This window comes from Sciurus carolinensis, chromosome 14 (genome assembly GCF_902686445.1).
Source record: "Sciurus carolinensis chromosome 14, mSciCar1.2, whole genome shotgun sequence".
Taxonomy (NCBI): Eukaryota; Metazoa; Chordata; class Mammalia; order Rodentia; family Sciuridae; genus Sciurus; species Sciurus carolinensis.
Genome location: NC_062226.1, coordinates 33544682 through 33563382, shown reverse-complemented (window position 1 = coordinate 33563382; position 18701 = coordinate 33544682). Strand labels below are relative to the sequence as shown.

Here is an 18701-nt window from a genome sequence, read left to right as displayed (position 1 = left end):
GGCAGGACACTCCAGGCCAAGTCCCAAGCAGAGATGAGCATGGGGATGTCTCCATCCTGGTGTGCACATCAACCTTGGTCCTTTGGCAGCTGTGGTCACACTGGTGACCCCGTCATAGGCTCCATGCTGAATGTGGGCTCAGCTGAGACCCCCAGCGGCCCCTGTGCTGTGGGCACTCATGCTTCTTAGCTGGGCCTCCACGGCCTGGAACTTGAAGCCAGCTCAGGCTGTTCTAATGTGACTCCCATTAGAACCTTTCGATGTCACCTTCCTGGAGTTGATCAAGCATCAAACATTCCAGCCTGTTCGGGCTCTTTGCACCCTGGCTCTGCCCTCCAAAGTGCTTCATGACCTCTAGGATGCCCACAAGCCTGCTCTTTATAACCTCATCCAAGCTACTGACACAAAGGGGAAGAGAACAGATCTGTGCCACCACCAGAGACTACTCCTGGAATGCCTTCCATCTAAGAGGAGCTCTTGGGCAGACGGTGGCTCCCGAGCTGGCCCTCATTCTGCTGGCTTTTCTCCTGACCCAGGTGGAGGAGGGGCGCTGGGAATGGAAACAGGCTTCGTTCCTGTGTGACCAAGGTTGAACATCATACAGAGAAATGCTCCTTTTTTTAGATTACACCGGGAACCAGGTGAACAGGGACTGAATCTTGGCTCTGCCACAAGTTGGCTGAGCCCTTGGACAAGTCCTCTGTGTCTCTGGGACTCTTATTTCCTTCACTGTTAAGTGGGACAACCGAGGCCACTTCACATGGTTATTGAAGATTAAGTGAGAGAAAGTGTAAGAAGGACTTGGTCACTTGTCACACACCAGCCAACTATGAAGGACTTGAGGTTAGACAGTGAAAGATTGATGTTTCTGTCCTGGGCTTCAGGCTGCGAGCCCTGCTCGCAGGGCAAGGCAGGCTGAGTCACTTGCCACCTGTGCAGTCAGCCAGGCCTCCCCCATGCAGGGCACACAGCAGGCCCAGCAAAGTGCGGGTAGGCCAAGGGGACGGGGAAGTGGCCGAAGGGCCTGGGCAGGGGCACAGTGGACTGGGAGATGCAGGTAGGGCCCTGAGCCTGGGGGTCTCCCTGGAAAAGGAAGAGGTGGTGAGCATTAGGCTTTAGTTCCCCCGTCTCTAGTCCCGTGACGGCTCACAGACCCTGCTGTGACACCGAGTGGGACGCAGGGTCGCAGTCACTCTACTTACACAACAGAACACTTTTGCTGCCATATTCTGGTCAAACTGGCCGAGGATGATCCGAACGTCATTGCCCTGTAGACAGAAGGACACACACGTGAGCGCTGGCAGGTGACAGGCACACCCCTGAGCTCGGGGCTCAGGCAGGGCACATTCCTGCATCCCGGCACACCCCCTCCCGCCCAGCCTGGGCTCGGCCCCCTGGACAGGCTGTCCCCAGCTCCTGCAGGCACCCTCCCTGGTCTGGGGCAGCCTGGGACAGGACTTCATGGGCTGGGGGCCAAAGCGGATGACTCTGAGGAGTCTGGGGGACAGGCCAAGCCTGCAGGTGCCTCCTCCCTTTCCACACGGGGAAACTGAGGCCAAAGGAGGGGAAAACACAAGACTCCAGTCAACCCTCACCTCCAACCGTGTTCTAGACTCTTCTGTCTTCTCAACAGCCAACCAACCCCTCAGGGCACTTGGGAGCCCCCAGAGCTTCCCGGTTCAGAGGTTGCAGAGGCTCTTCATGATTGTTCTAATCTCAGCCCCACCAACAAGGCAGCGGCTCTTTTCCCCACCCCAGCCTCAGTTTCCTCATCTGGAAGATGGGGGATGGTGGTGGAACTTACCAGCCAGGATCCTGGGAGGACTGAGGGAGATAATCCTCACCATGAGTTTACCACATAGCAGGTGCCCGTAAGGGCCGGGAAGTCTTAGTGTTTGATAACTCTCCCCAGCCCACCTTTAATTCTAAGGAAAATCTGTATGTGAAACCTCCATAAACAGGACTCCACTCGTGATCTCATGGGGTTAACAGGTCCTACTGTGCGACAAACATGTAACAAGTAGTTGCCGGAGGGTCCCTTCCGGGTCAAGGTAATGGGCCCTAGGTCACTTTCTAGGGACTGGGATGCAGCCTGGTCCTGCCCCATGGAGAACAGGCCAAGGAAGGATGTGCTGGGCAGCTGGCAGGAGACCTGCTGGGCACAGCTGCCAGCCTCCCCAGGGCTTCCTGGCCTCACAGGGAGGCCCAGCAGCCAGGAGGCCCAGTCCCACAGGAGGTGCCAGTCTCCTGCTGGTCCCTACCCCCTCAGCGGGCCTCAGGCCCTTTGATGAACCAAGAAGGGAAACATGCCTTTAAAGATCAGTTTTTAGCATCTTTCGAAATTGGAAAGTGCTGACTAGGAAGCCATCTTACTCATCGTGGACTTATGCAAAATAAAAAAGGCCTGCATTCTAAAACCATCCTTCGTTTGCAAGCAAGAATGGAAAGAAGAGAGAGAGAGAGAGAGAGAAAAAAAAAAAAAAACTTGCTCTGAAAGGACTTTAAAGGATCGTTAACAGAGCAGTTGAAGGAAAGCAAGCCTTTGTCTGCAATGCTATAAAAAGTTCCAAGCTGCTTCCGGTCGTGGACAGACTCCCAGGCGCGCTGCTTGTTGGCTGAAATAGTCTGACCTTTCTTTCTTGCTGCTAACAGTATCCATCCAGTCGGCCAGTCAGTCATCGCTATGTTTAATGAGCATCTACTTTGTGCCAAGCCCTGTGTTGCTCAACATGGTACGACAGAAAGCTTATTAGAGTTCGAGTCAGAGAGACGGGTTTAAATCCCAGCTCCTCCACTGACGAGCTTCAGAGCATTGATCCTGATCACCTGGAGCCTGGATTTCATCTCAGAAGCAGGGATGGTCCTTCCTGCCCTGCTGGATGGTGCAGGAAGCATCATAATGACACCTGCCTCAGCGCCTCGTCCCTGCTCCTCCCTAAATGCCGTTGCTCTGATAGTGCTTTCTTCCCACAGCTCTCCCTGGGCAGCCTCACTCATGACCTGGCCACAAATGCCCTGCCTGTGCTGTGAAACCTCAAATCCCCCTCCCCAACCCAGACTCTTCTCCAGCTGCCCGTGGGACACCTCGGGATTCTCCCAGCACACAGTCCGAAGCTGAACTCGTGATCTTTCCCAGCCCCTTTTCTGTCTCTGGGAACAGTACTGCCACTCACCTGAGTTGGGAATCTGGGAGTCACCCGGGGTTCACTCCTCTCCCTCACCTCCCAGGCCCGAGCCTTCGCCAGGGCTCACTAGCTTTGGCATTAGCCCTGTCCCCCTAGCCCACTGCCCTGGTTTAGTCACGGTCCTTCCTTCTTTCCTTAGTGGGCAGCTGGACCTCACCTTTACTTCCGCCCGTCACCCGTCTCCACAGGGCAGAGGGAGGGCTCGTGCCTAGATCCACATCTGACTGTGAAATCTCCTCATGGCCCCGAGGTTTACAGACCAACTTGGAGCGCGAGAGTCTTTACCACGTGACTCCAGCCCACTTCTCCCTTACATTTCTCACATCCTCTGAGGCAGTAAAAATGAACTACCAGCCGTTTCCCCAAATGTCTGCGACTCATCCATTCATTCCTATTCTGCTCCTCCTTCCTTCTGTAAGCTCGACCATTCAATGTTCTTCGTTCCCGATGCTCTGCCTGGATGGCTGCTCCCACCCCTCATGCCTCCCCTCCAGGCCCCCTGCTCTGAGAGCTGGCTCTCTCTCCCATTGGGTTTCGCAGCCATTTCCTCCTCTGTGGCCTGGGGCACCCTGCACTTCTCTCCATCACGTTTCCCCCTGAGATCAAGGGGCCGCATCTCTGGCCCCCAGCTTTTAGCACAGGACATGACACCTGTCAGTAAATATGCATCAAATGCAAGGTGCAGTGACCGAGCCACATGCAGCATGGAACATCATCCTTGTCCACACGGGTCACTCGGGGGCTGGAAGGCTTTATCGTTGCTGCCCAGTATCCTGCTGGTCCTAGGGCCTGGGACTGACTGGGTGTACCCTGTCCACTTCTCAATGAACTGAGGGTCCCATGTCTTCATGGCTGACTGCCTGACCACCTGCTGACAAATAACCAGCTCTGCCACTGGAGGACCACTTAGTATCTCTGCTGCCATGACAACCATGTTGCAAGGACCACCTGGTTCTACCCTCCCAGGCTGTTAGGTATGCATGGGGCCTGAGAGGGAGGAGGAAACTGATAGGGAGGAGGAGCCTAGGAGGAGGAGGAACCTGAGAGGGAGGTGGGGTCTGAGAGGGAGGAGGACCTGGCTCCCACTGTAGGGGAGTCTGGGATCCAATAGGTATAGTGGGCAAAGGGGAATGAGAGGAATTGGGTCCTGGGAGCACCTTGAGAGCAGTATGAAGAGTTCAGGGTGCTCAGACTTGGATGTGTGCATCCAGGGCATGAGGAGGTGTCTGAGAAGGGAAGTACCCTGGAGTGGCAAGACTCTGGTCCGGGAAAAGACTTTAGGGAATATTGATGGTTTTTACACATGTGTGCGTGGGCACACGTTCCACAGTCACACTTCTCAGTGTTGAATAGCTTCTACCTTCCCCTGACAGTCCAGAGAGTGGACAGAGAAACTTGGGGTCAGTCATGGTCCCTGCCTCTGGCTAAGAAGCCCCCCTCCCTGGCCCAGCAAGTACAAGTTCCCTCCCTCAACAGGGCTCAGGGCACTTTAAGGGGTACTGGGGGTGAGCAGGGGAGCCAGGAAGTGCCTGAGGATGAGTTCACAGAGCAGAGCTCTGCTGGGACAGAGAGGGGACCTGCCCAGGGAGGGTCTGGAAACTCCCAGGCTTCGTGGACTTGGTTCTGTCGGGGGCCACATGAAGGGAAAGCAGATGACCAGGTGAGACGGATGACAGCTCCCTCCCAGATGTTAGGTCTTGGTAGGCAGGGAGGGGCACCCCACCCCAGACCTCCCAGACCTGTGAATTCTCTCCGGAGAGGAGCCCCAGGTGGCCCAACCCTCAGGCTGATGTCCTTTCCTCTTTCATGGCTCCTTCTCATTCATTGTCTAGAACCCCCTTTGCTCTAGGATGCTTCCAGGGACCTAAAATATTCTCTCTCTCTCTCTCTCTCTGTCTCTGTCACACACACACACACACACACACATACACACACACACACACAAAGACCCAAGCAAGCTCCAGTTTGCAGGGGAGACTTCCAGAGTGCTGGCTGGTGTGTTGAGTACTCTGTCAGTCCCGCCCTGGGAGGGGCACTATTATTATACATAGGAACAAACTGAGGCTAAAGCATTAGGCCCCTTCAAAGTGGGGACCCCTCCTCCAGGCTGGCATGCCACTCCCAGCTGCAGTGGGGGCTGCTGGCAGCTCCGTCCCTTCTTTGAGAGGTGCTCTTGACTAAGCAGGGCTTCCTGGCCCTGGGAGATCATGCCAGGGTCCATGCCCTGTGGGCAGCCACCAAGGACTGTTTCAAAAGTAGAAGAGCCAGTGCCCTTGCTGAAAGGCAGGACCAGCCTGTGCCCTAGAGATCCCCATGAGCCAGGTAAACCTGGTCTCCAGCCAGCACAGCACTGGCCTTCCGGCCTAGCTCCCCTCCCACGCCTCCTGCTCCCCTCCCTCAGTGAAGCACTTTTACTGGAACTCCAGCCTCTGTTTCTAGGAACTTCGACCTAAGTTTCCATGTCACAGAGACAGGAAGTGGCCTGGACCCCAGGTTGGTGTGGCCCCAAGAACCTCAGGGCTGGACCACTCCCCCCTCCCAACTGCCTCGCAGGCCAAGAAAGCGAAGCCCACCATCCTGAGCTGCCGGAACCCGGCGTCCAGTCTGCAGCAACGGCTCCTGGAGAAACTCGAGCAGATGTCGAAGTGAAAGGATGTGAACAGCACGTGCCACCCTGAGTCACTAAAATAGCTGGCATGCACTGAGAGAAGACGGGGACCAGTCCCGCCACCAGAGGAGTGTGGCGTCCTAGAGGGAAGGCCAAAGGTGACCTGCCGCCGACCCCTGGCTTATCTGGAGTCTCCAGCTGCCCACATGCCTGTCTCAGTCCCCTTTCCATCGCATCCTGCTTTCTCAGGGGCTTCACCTCATAGACCTGCTGAGCTGTCAAGACCTCAGGGAACCAAGCAGGATGCCAAAGGCGGGGGAGGAGCTGCGAGCCCTGGGCACTGGCCAAGTGGGTGGCCACCATGCAGGCTGGAAGGTGGCTGGAGGCACTGGCCAGGACTGCCCCATGGTCTGTCTGCAGAAGCCCAGAAGGTTCACCTAGAGGTCCCCTCCAATGTCCTCCTGGCTCTGACAGACTGATTCCACACCCAGGAATAAACACTCTCTTTTCCTGAACCTTTCTTAGACGTTCCCACCACCCCAAAACCTTTACGGACTCAGAAGCAGGAAACAGGTACTCATTATTCAGAGAGGGCGTGAGAAGGGAGTGGCCCGCTCCAGCCTGTTTACGGCATGGTATTTCCTTAAAGTTTATTACTGTTTCTTGAAAATCTATCTATATTTAGCAGTCCAATAATCTATCTTAAGATAAAAATGATACTTTTTCTTCTCCACCATTCTGAGCAAACCTGGCCCTGTTTGCAACCTGATGCAACCTGTTTATTCTGTAGCTTGGTGTCCCCTTGGAGTGCTTGTGTGAATCAGTGCCCAGAGGTCAGCAGGGGCTCCTGGCGGCTAGGTGTGTGTGGGTGGTGATTCCCACAGGGAGTCTCCCGCCTGGTTGGAGAAGAGAGCGACAATTCTCCCCAGGACTTTCCTTGCCAGTGGGAGGAGGGAGCACATGATTCCCATGAGAACCCTCCCACCAGGCAAAGGTGAGCTGAGTCCCCCTCAGGCCTGTCTTTGTGGTCTTCCTGCCGCAGGCAGAATCAGGTCCTCCTGGGTATCCACATCTGGATCCCCAGAGCCTATGAAGATGCCACTTTACACCGCAAGGGGAGTTCACGTTACAGGTGGCAACAAGGTCACTGATTTTTAAAATTTTCTTGGCACAATGTAATCACAAGGGTCTTTAAGAAGGGAAGAGTCGGACACAGGGTGACAGGGTATAAGAAGGGCTCAGCTGACAACTGGTGGCTTCTTCAAAGTCAGAGGAAGTGGCCACTTGAGGGTTTCAGGCAGCCTCTAGAGGCTGGAAAACGTGAGGAAATGGACTCTTCCCCCAAAGCCTCCAGAGAGCACGCAGCCCTGCGGACGCCTCGATCTGAGTCTGTGAGGCTGGCATTGGGTCTCTGGCCTCCAGGATGGTAAGACAGATCTGTGCTGCTCATAGCCACTTGGATGCTCCAGCAGCCCAGGAGTTGAACATGCTTCCCTCTCTGGCAGGACCTGACCCTGGATAGGTTCTGCTGCTCTTTCCCATGCACTGGGGGTCCAGGACCCTCTTTATCATTGCTGACCAGCTGGGTGGCTTTTCTGGTCAAAGCCATTTCCTTACTGTAACATTCAAGACATAAAAATGTCCAGTGATGCTGGCAGTGAATTGGGCTATTTTTGTGACTCACTCAAAAAGAAAGATAACAAACCTCTGAGTGGCAGAGGCAGACTTCCTTCTCCCTTCTTTTTAGAGTGGAAAGGTCGGCTCCATTTAGGTGGTCCCCGTGATGATAGACTGGAGCTCAAACATTGCTCAGGTAGCAAAACGACCACAAGCGCTTTCTGTCCAACCTGGGTCTTTCTGCCTGACATATTCCTCCCTAGGCACACCTGTTCTGATACCAAGGGTCAGCACGTAAGCTGGAAAGCTACCTCATTCCTGTTTTATTGTCAAGAAGGCCTAAGAAGAAGAGGTTATTTAAAATTTTTGGTCTAGTGATAAACTCCTGGGGTGTCCAGAAGTTATGGAGGAATCTCTTGCTAGCTGAGGGTGGGGTGGGCATGAAGAGAGAGCCCGCTGTGGTGGTTCTGAGTCATCTGCAGCTCCAGTGCAGGTCTGCCATCTCAGCCCATGCGCTTGTCTGCAGTGTGACCGGGGCAAGTCATTAAGCTTGCCTGAGCTTCAAGCTTCTATATGTAAAATGGGGATAACAGTATTTTCCTTTAGAACAGATGGTGGCAAACATTTTCTATAAAGGGCCAGTTGGAAATACTTCAGGTTTCATAGGCCACAGAATCTCTGTTACAGTTACTGAGTTCTGCTGCGGTAGTACAAAAGTAGCCAAGAGCAATGTGGTCAATGAACATCTTCCAATAAAACTTTATTTATAAAACCAAATGGTGGACCAGATTTGACCCATGGACCACCGTTTGCTGATAGCTACCATAGAGTCATTGTGAGGATTAATGAATTCATGAATGTGCTGGCACAAAGCAAAGGCTAAAAATGTCATTCCTTGAATTGAAGCCGAAGTATGGGGTGAGGGCAGGAGAATGCAGGATTAGACCGGAAAGAATATCAGCCCACTGGAAAGATGCCCCAGGCTTCACAGCTTTGGGCTCCTCCCTCCTCTGGTAAATTCGTCTGCAAAATGGGAGCTCTATGGGCTCAGAGAGCCTACACAAATTGCTCACCATTTCCCAGCTTTGCTTAATGTCCCAAAGTGTGGGTTTTTAAAGACTTTTTGTTGTTATTTTAAGATATTTGTTAAAGGATAGGGAGTCCCATAGCTTTCTAACCTTAAGTTGCATAATTTTATTGTTAAGTGTTTCTTCTGTTCCACTGTTCCTCAGGTTTTCCAATAGAACACCAAACAGCCTGTGGATACACTCTGCATGTAGGAACCCTCACATAGCCCTGGTCTGTGAATGTCCCTAGGGTCTTTCTACAGAGGACACTGAGGCAGGCATAGGACTCGAACCCCGGATCCACTTGATGAAAAAGTCCTTGTGCTGAATTTCTGTTTGGGATAATGAGAAAGTTCTGGAAGTGGATAATGCTACTGAATTGAGTGAGTGCTTTGTTATAAATGGGTGAAAGGAGTTAGGCACAGTGGTGCATGCCTAGAATTCCAGCAACTTGGGAGGCTAAGGCAGGAGGATTGCATGTTTGAGGCTAGCCTGGGCAATTAGCAAGATCTTGTCTCAAGATAAAATTTTAAAAAGGGTTGGGGTGTAGCTTAATGGTAAAGCACCTTTGGATTCAATTCCCCATACTACCAAAAAAAAGGTTAAATGTTAAATTTTGTTATATATATTTTATTCCAATAAAAAAAAAGGGTGGCAACAAAAATAGTACTTCTTATGCTGTCTGAGCAAAGAAAAAGCAAAAACAAACCCCCAGAGACAAAGTGAAATGAATGTGACTTCTGTAAAGTAGGGTCCCACTACTCAAGGTGGGTGAGGGCAGGGACTGGCAGCGTGTAGGGAAGGGCTCTGGGTGTCTGATGAAGCTCTCTGACTTGGGTGGTGTCCTCCTCAAGGTTCAGTAAGGCATTCATTTGGTCAGTGTGGGTTTTGAATCAGTACTTTATTCCCTAATAGAATTAAAAAAAAAAATTCCTGTGCTTTCCACAAAAGTAGCCTCTGCAAACCTGGATTGAACTGGGGCACATGCCCCTCACATCTCTGTTCCGGAAATAAGGGCCTGGGTCTGAAACAATGCACCTGCCCAAACCATCAAAAATGGAAACATGAATGCGGGGATGGGGGCCATTTCAGGAAAGGAAGGGGGGTGGGCAGAGGGAAGCCCCAAACCTGGAGCTCATGCCCCAGGCCCAGTTCTTCGCCTCAGGCCCAGTTCTTCGCCTCAGCAGCAGTGGGGGGCTTCCCAGTCCCACCTGGTGACAGATTTTACAGCCTCTTGTTTAGGACTGGCCTAGATTGAGGTCAAAATGCTTTGGGGCTTCCTGGCACAAAGATGGTTTTAAATTTTTTTGATATAACTTGATACCTATCTGCCAAATCAGCCTTCTTAATATCAGTATTCAGGGCTTCTGTGTTTGGACTTATTTTTGCCTGGGTGTCCGAGTCTGAGACGGAGCTGTTACGTCCCCCAATGCTATTGTGTTCCTGCCAGTTCTACTCTGTATTTCCAACAGGCTTCTCTTTATTTATTTCAACGAGATGTAATGGTCCCCGAGCCTATTATTCTCACAGCGGGTGTATCCTTATCCATAGAAAAGGACTCTCCTTAATCCTGCTGAATGCCTGTACTTTGGCTTCTCTTTGGTCCTATATGATCACCAGGAGTCTGATTGCATTGTGGTTTGCTCCGTGGATTTTTGCCTAAACTTCGACCTTTAACCTCTCGGCATCACCTAGTTTGTCTGTTGTAAAGTTTTTCAAAACTCAATCTGAAAGTTCTTGCCTTCTCAGAGTGTGTTTGGCCTACTTTAATTTCTGATCAGAATCACTATGTTTAGTCTGTAGTTATCCGTTTTAAGGTTCCTGGGTTTTATGGGTGCTGCTTCTCAATACCTGGACCAGATATTCTTTGCTTTTATCTCCCATGTTTCAGAAGCTTCTGGTTCTGTTTGCTTGACAGTATATGTTCTGTTGCATCATTCAAAGCATCCTTTAGCTCATGTTTCTCTTATTATGTTTTTGTTTTAAATTTTTGCCGTGCCGGGGATGGAACCCAGGGCCTTGGGAGAGTTAGGCAAGTGTTCTGCCTCTGAGCCCGTCTCTGATTAGGAAGCTCGTGAACAAATGGTCTCTTTGGGGTCTCTCTCCTAGTTTAGACCAGGAGTTGAGCACCTATTCTTCTTTTTTTATTCACCCACCTTTTAGGTTCCATAATATAATTTGGATTTTTATATCTCAGTTATTGTTATTACACTATTTTGGCTTTATCAGAAGTACTTTTTGCATGTGTAGGCACTTTTGTAACAGCTGTGTAGACAGATCTTTCTCCACAGCTCCGTGGTCCCTGCTTGGTCATTCCTTTCCTGACCTTGGCCATGAAGTGCACCCTTGATCTCAGCCAGGTGATGTGGACCCTGGGCTTAACCCCAAGAAGAGTCATCAGGTTGGGACCTTGCTGGTTTTTGCACCTTTCTGGAAAATTTTCTTTCTTTCTTTCTTTCTTTCTTTTCTCTGGGCTCAATATTTGTAAGATTCCCCCTTAAAGTTTATATATCAAAACATTTGCCAAGATGTGCCCAGATATGTCTCTTTTTTCTACCAATTCTGCTAGAATGCAGAGAGAGGTCAGCTGGTCTGTTCACATAGCCTTCACTTTTCTGTATAGAATTGTTGACTGTAGCTTTAAAATGGTCAAATATTCGTATCATCCAATCTACCAGGTCTATCTTCAGCCCACTTAAGTTTCTTAAAAAAAAATAAATTTCTTCTTTGAGAATAGATTTAGATTTATAGAAAAATGGCTCACCCAGTTTTCCCTACTCTTAACATCTTCTGTTATAAGATACACTTGTTACAATCAATGAACCAGCATTCGTGCATTATTATTAGCTAAAGTCCGTCATTTATTCAAATTTCCTGCTGGGGAGCAGTGGTGCATGCCTGTAATCCCAGCAACTCGGGAGCCTGAGGCAGGAGGATCACATGTTCAAGCCAGCCTCAGCTAAAGTGAGGTGCTAAGCAGCTCAGTGAGACCTTGTCTCTAAATAAAATATAAAAAGGGGCTAGGGGTGTGGCTCACTGATTAAGTGTCCCAGTACCAAAAAAAAAAAAAAAAAAATTCCTTAGTTTTATTCTCTCAAGTCCTTTTCCTGTCCTGGGCCCATCGGGGATACTGTGGATATTAGTTGACATGCTTCCTCTGCCTCCTTTTGGCTCTGACAGCCCCCACTTTTGACAACATAGGCAGTGTGGAGGAGTGCTGGCCAGGTCTTTTGCAGACTGACCTCCCACTGGAACCTGCTGGTGCTTTTCTCGTGCTAGACTGTGGCAGTGGCCTTGTGGGGAAGAGTAGAGAGTGCCATTGCCATACTGTCACGTCGGAGGTGTTGGCGGCATGACTGATCACGGTCGATGTTGACCTTGATTGCCGGGCTGAGGTATGTGTCGGGTTCCTCTGCTGTCAAATTATTCTGCTCATACTGTCCTCTCGGGAAGGAAGTAACAAGTGGGTAGTTATGGCCCAAGTCCTTGGAGCATGAGGACTCTTAAGTTTCTTGGAATTCTCCTGCATTTTTCTATTTTCTCCCAGTCATTTGTCAATTATAAAAGCATGGACTCGAAGATATCCATTTTACACTCTGGGTTATATTCCAAAACTTCCTTCCTTCATTGTTCAGATGTCCCGGCCTTGGCCTTTGGAAGTGCTTCAGGTGGCGGCTGTGCTCGGGTGACATGCCCGCCAGGGTGTGCTGTGCTTTGAACCCTGCCTGACTTGCTGACACCACACGAGGCTCCCGCATCATCTTACTTCCTGCCCCACAGAGGCAGTCGCTTCTCCAAGTGGCCCCGGTTCCTCTTACTGGGGAATGGGATTAGAAACCAAACTCTAGGTGCCGGGTGTGCTCACTGCTCCTGGGCTGCCTGTTTTGTTTTTGATCTTGGTTCTGTTTTGTAAGTCCTGGTTTCCCCTTAGGATCTCCCTTCTCCAGTATCCATAACTGCTATCTCTGCTCTCATTGGATTGATCTCTTTGGCCATTTCCTCTGAACGCGGGGAAGGCATCTCAAGTTTGCCCTCCACTTTATCGATTTTTATTTTTTCCTGGCATTAGCTCCTCTCTCTACGGCCTCTGATGCAGACTCCTGTTCTGCTATCTGATACTTCATTTTTCCTTGTCCTCTGTACCTCCTTCTCCAACGTATCCACAATAGATCAGAGACTTGCTTTTCTTTGGAGCTTTCCAGAACTTACTGCTTTTTCTTTGTTCGTGAGTATTTAATGCAGCCAGACTTGGCATTTCATCCATGCTCATGCCACAGATTGTTGAACAAATTGGGTTGGCCTCCAGGGGATGGGAAATAAAACAGTGATTGATATAGACAAAAACTTCTGCTTCGTGGGGCTTCCCTTCTAATGGGAGGAGACAGGAGCTAAAACAGTGGGGCAGAATGGACAGCCTGTCAGAGGTTGCTGCAGATTGAACTGCGTGCCCTCAAAAGGTCCGTTGAAGTGCTGACCCCAGGACCTTAGAATGAGACCTTATTTGAAAACAAGGTGACTGCAGATGTAACAGTTAGGTGAGGCTGTACTGGAATAGGATGGGCTCTTAATCCAACACTACTAGTGTTCTATGAAGAGGATGATGTGAAGAGATAGGGAGGGACAATGAGAAGCAGTTACTAGAGGCACATCCTTAGGAGCTAAGGACTCAGGGATACAGAAGCTAAGAGAAAGGTGTGGAGGAACCCCAGAGCCTTCGAGAGGGCATGGCCCTGCCTGGCCGTGGTCTCTAGACCATGTTTTAAGCCCTCTAGATTGTGGTTGTTCATTATGACAGGCCCAGGAAAGGAATACAGATGTCAGTCCATGAAGTGGAGAAAATGAGCAGAAAGGGAGAAGTAGGATCCTCGAGGAACAAGGATTTTAATTTAATTTAATTATTACTATTTTGGGGGTACCAAGGACTGAATCCAGGGACACTTAACCACTGAGTCACATCCCCCGTGCTTTTTATTTTGAGACAGTGTCTTGCTAAGTTGCTTAGGGCCTCACTAAGTTGCTGAGGCTGACTGAACTCGTGATCCTCCTGCCTCAGCCTCCTCAGCTGCTGGGATTATAGGCATGAGCCACCAGGCCTGCTAAGGATTTTACTTTTAAATAAAGAGTCAGAAGAGGCCTCTGGGAGGAGAGGACAACTGAACAGATTCTGGGAAGGAGCAAGGAGCCACACCCATGCCTTGGGGGATAGCCCTACCCACAAGGGGGACCTCAGGGCATTTGTAGCCAGCCCTATCCTGGGGTTTATACGATATGGGAATACTTCCTCAGAGCCATGGCTCTCCAGGGTGGCCGGGACAGCCAGGTAGTGGCATTCCCAGACCTGGTCTGAATTCCAGCCCAATACCTCCCGCTGGGTGTATTGGGGTAGGTAGTTCCTTCACCACTTTGACCCCCAAGTCCTCATCTGTGAAATGAGTTACAAAAATTCCCTCTGCAGGGGGCTTCGGGCGGCCTAGGAGAGGCAGTGAAGGTCAAGGGTCAGTGAAGGTCGAGGGTCAGTGAAGGTCGAGGGTGCTGCATGGGGCTGGCCCTCCTCACTGCACTGGGAAAGGCCAGGCCTCCGTTTTGGCTGCTGTTTTCCTCACTGTTTGTATCTCTCCTCCTCCTTCTGCAGTTGGTTGGACCAGCAGAGTACCCAGTTCCACCCCCAACCTTTGCCGACTTTCAACCAGTACCTCTGCTCTAGACACAAAGCCTTTAAACTTGAAAGCCCTCAGAACTCCGCTGGGCCTCTGCAGCCAGGGAGCTATTTCAAGTGCTGCCCCGGGAGAGGCCCTGCATGTGGCAGGAGAACGTCAGCACAGCACAGGCCCCTCCTGCCACCCCCGCCACCCAGCCCTGTGACCTGCAGGCCCCATGCGGTCAACTGGACCTTCACACCCTACCACCTGCCTGTGACACCGCAGCTGGAGGACTGTGGTCAGATCCTGCTCAACCCAGCTGGCTGTGGCTGTGGGCCCTCCCCTGGCTGCTGTTTCCCCACCTGCAGAGGCTCCCAGGACTGACACGTGACCTGCAGGCTCCACGTCCAACCTGGAGGCAGTGAACGATTGGTGCGTCTATAAACCCAGGGATTTGGAAGCAATGGCTTAAAAACTGCCATCTGCCCTGACTGGTGAACCTGGGACCTGCCCAAGTCAACAGGTCTCTGGGATCTCCAAACCAACGACTTTGAATATGAGCTGAAGGTCAGGCAGCTCTGCCCGTGTCTGTACCAACCTCCACAGCTGTCACTGAGCTCAGGAGAAAAGACCCAACCTCTCAGTTCAGTGGTCAAGGCTGCAGGGGGATGGCCTGCAAACTCCTTCCGGCTTCCCTCCACCTCTTCCGACCCTGCAGGTTGGAGTCCCCTCTGCTCCCCGGCACAAGAGCACACCAATCTGTCCCCTGATCTGCGTTCCCCTCCCCTCCTCACTTCTGCAGGTGGGGACCCTGCACATCCTCTGGCCTGGCTGGAATACTGTCCCTTCTGTGGAGCTTCTCTGAACCCTCTCCCCAGGGGGGATGAGTCACTTCCTGCCTTTGTTCCTAGGCCCCTTTGTTCCACTTTCCCCTGAGAGCTGTCTGTCTTCCTCACTGTGCTGTGAGGGAGGACAAGGACAGGTTTGATGGTGTCGGTGAGCCCAGGAGTGGGTCTGGCACATGAAAGGTGTTTGAGAGAGTTTGTGGAACAGATGCACAAATGAAAGTTAGACATTTACTTACAATGAGGGAAACTTCTCGTTGGCCCTTTCTGTTCCTAGAGTGACTGTCACAAGATGGGGGTCAGGAGTCTGGCCTTGCAGTCCTGACAATAAGACTTATTTGCTATGGACTCCAGGCTAGAGTTCCTCGCTCTACGCCATTTCAGATGATAATAGCTTGTGCCCTGCTCATCCTGTGGCTAGGCCGATAGGTGGCATGATTGCCAAGGCTCTGCAGGGTGCTGCACCTGGCAGTGGGCACCCCTGGCCCATGCTGGACACCAAGTGAGGGGGCAGCCCAGGGGCACCAGCTCCTGGGAGCGTCTCCCAGGTCTGAGATGCCAAGGTTGGCATGAACTTGAGGCCCAGATCACACTTGAGCCCCCTTCAAGTTCTGGGAAGCCCCAGGAGAATGGCCACCAGCCTGTCACTCAAGCTGTGGCCAGGTGCACCTACCTTCAGCTTTTTGACACTGGTGCAGGGATCATTGGAGAAGCTCTCGGTGTCTGAAATCTCGATGTCCTCACCATACAGAACCCCAGTCAGGTCATTCCTCACCTGTCAGCAAAGAGAAAGCAGAGGTGGATGTGCTGGCGGCCTCTGCCAGGGCCAGGGCAGGGGCTCATTCCAGGGAGGTGACTTGAGTGGGCAAAGCAACTTTCTCCATTCCACTGACAACATGAAGGGAACATCCCATCCTGCAACCCACACACCGACAGGAGGCCAGACAGGGAAGCGGCCTGCTAAGGTTGCCCCGGGGCATCCTGGGAGGTAAAGCTAGGTGAGGCCCTGGCTGGCCTCTTCTCTACATCACCCGGTCTCCAAGTCCAGATAGACTGTCATGTCTTTGTTTATGTCTTGCATGATATATTTGTAATTATTCTGTGTGTGTGTGATGCTGGAAAGAAACCATGGCCTCTCACATGCTAAGCAAGTGCTCTACCACTGAGCCCCTGGATTTGCCATATGACTTCACTCTTATGATAAAGGCACAATCAAGACATTTAAGGGACAATGCAGAATAGACGGAATGAATAAAGAGGCATGGAACCAGCCTGTGACACACAGAATGACTAAGGGCAGCGTGCTTGGAGAGCAGAAGGCTGCAAATTCCAGTGTCACCAGGGCCAGCATGGGAGGAGAGCAGGGACTGGTGGGCTTGGTGACCGCTGGCCCTCTGAAGATCACAGCTGCTGCTCAACTACCATTCTAGAACCTTGGCCCAGGATTGCTCCCTTTTTTGGAGGGAGAAATCAGAAATCTAGGCTTTTGCAATATAAAGTACCATATTTTAAAAAATATTTTAAGGATCAAACTGAATGAACCTGAGTCTGTCTGGCCCACAGCCATGGCTATGCACACTTGGACACTTAGCAAAGGAAATTGGACTGTTTTAGGAGAAAGAACAGGAGAGGGGCAGGGACCCAGCATCCAGTTCCTGCCCTGCGGCTGACTCCCTTGGGCCTTGGCCCCCTCCCCCACCATCACTTCCCTGGGCCTCCGTTTCTTCCGCTAGGAGGAGGTGAACCTTACAAGCGCTACTTGCCCACCTGCATTAGGATGGCTATTATCAAACACAGAAAACACAAGTGTTTGTGAGGATGTGGAGGAGTTGGGTCCTTGGGAATCTCTAGTGGCAATTTCCAGAGGTGCTGCGTTCCAGAAAAAGTGGCAGCTCCTCGAAAAAAACGAGGTAGAATTGCCACAGTGTTGTGGGCTGGATGTGCGGGGCCTTCCTAGGCCTCCCGCGTGAGACAAGGTGGGTCTGCGCAGGCGCAGAACGACCTGCTCCTGAGAGTGGTGACCTCACCCGTGGAGGAAGCCACCTGCTGGATTAATAATTTGAATGGACTATTGGGTGGTAACTGGAGGTAGGCAGGGTGTGTCTGCAGGAAGTAGGCCCCTGAGGGGCAGGTCTTTGGGCTTGATATCTTGTTCCTCATGAGTGGCTCTCTACTTTCTGCTTGCCATGTCCTGAACTGCCTTCCTCCTCCATATCCTTCAGCCATGATGTTCTATCTCATTTTGGCCCAGAGCTATAGAGTCGGCTGACCATGGGCTGAACCTCTGAAACCATGAGTCAAAATGACCTTTTTCTCCTCTAAGTTGTTCTTGTCAGGTCTTTCGTCACAGTGGAACACAAAGCTGATGAAAACACAGAGGATCCATATCTGGGTATATACCCTAAGGCTGATAGATAGCAGGGACTTGAACAGATATTTGTACACCCATGTTCATAGTGCATTGTTCACCATAGTCAAAAGGTGGAAATAACTGGAGTGTTTATAGATGGATGGATGGAAGGAAGTAACCAAATGGTGCTATATACATAATTAAATTCTGTTCCATGCTCCAATTTGGATGAACCCAGAAAAAAGACGGAAACATAAAGGCAAATACTGTATGGTTCAATTATATGAAGCAGAAGAAACAATTGCAAAGATCACTGGGAATGGAGGCAGGAGGAAGTGAGGAGCTAGTGTTAAACAGGTACAAAGTTTCACTTTGGGATGAAGAAGCAGTTCTGGAGCTGGATAATGATGACCCTTGCATCACAATGTGAATGAACTTGATACAACTGAACTGTACCCTTCAAAATGCTCAACATGGTAAATTTTATGTTATGTATATTTTACCACAATTAAAAAGCCCTCTTCTTATCTCAACAATCAGCAGATCCTTCTCATACATATACCAGTGTTTTGAATAACCTGGTCCTAAATGTCACGGGCCACCAGGAAGCCACTGCGAAGGAGGGGTACAAAGGGGATGTCAGTGGGAGCTGCTATATTCTCTTTCTTTAAAGATCTATGAAGCATAAGGAGCCAAATGTGAGCATTTATTAATTCCAGCTAGTAGTCCCTGGGTGCTTATTTTATTCTGTGCTTTTCTGAATGCTTGAAGTAGTTTGTGATAAATGTTTTGTGAAAAGAAACTGCCACGGTCAGAGTGAACCTTGTCCTTCTGTGGTTTCTACGCCTATTTTGATGGAAGATTGGGAACTGGATGATTTTTTTAAAGTTAACTTTGACATTAGAGTTGATTTCTGATGCTTCCATCCTTTTCAGATGCAGGTGGGGTCCCACAATTCCTCTGCCATGAAGGTGTGGTGGAGCAAGGACAGGCGCTGAACCTGCAGAACGCAAGTGCGACCCCCAGCAGGAGGTAACCAGTCAGGGGCCCCACCCATACGCAGGCGCAGTCAAGCCAGGTGCCCCACCCACGCGCAGGCGCAGTCAAGCCCTAGCTCTCCACCTGCACAGCACACACATAGACGGAAATGATTCGGCTTCTCCTGAATCTCAGTCTTTTCAGTTGAAAAATGGGGACAGTGTAGCAAGTAACCCACAGGTTGGTTCAAGACCCAGGGGAGACCCCATAGTATGACTTTGGAAACCCTAAAGCTCTACTCGCTGCTTAGAAGTTGGAATGATCCTTTCTAGGCAGACGGCAGGAATCAAGGCGGTCGGTGGCCTGGGTGTCTATGGGTGTGTGTTACTGTGCCCGCAACAGCTGTATTGTC

The 18701-nt window shown here is 50.9% G+C and overlaps 1 protein-coding gene across 1 annotated transcript in view; it reads right to left on the bottom strand.

Moving 5' to 3' along the window:
* The window catches only part of Gabbr2 (gamma-aminobutyric acid type B receptor subunit 2), a 345550-nt gene that overhangs the window by 147587 nt on the left and 179262 nt on the right, over positions 1-18701 (bottom strand). Inside the window, exons 4-5 of the mRNA XM_047525637.1 lie at positions 15635-15736; positions 1203-1268 (exon numbers count right to left, since the gene is read on the bottom strand). Coding sequence (XP_047381593.1) covers positions 1203-1268; positions 15635-15736 — 168 coding nt within the window. The remainder of the gene's footprint in view (positions 1-1202; positions 1269-15634; positions 15737-18701) is intronic.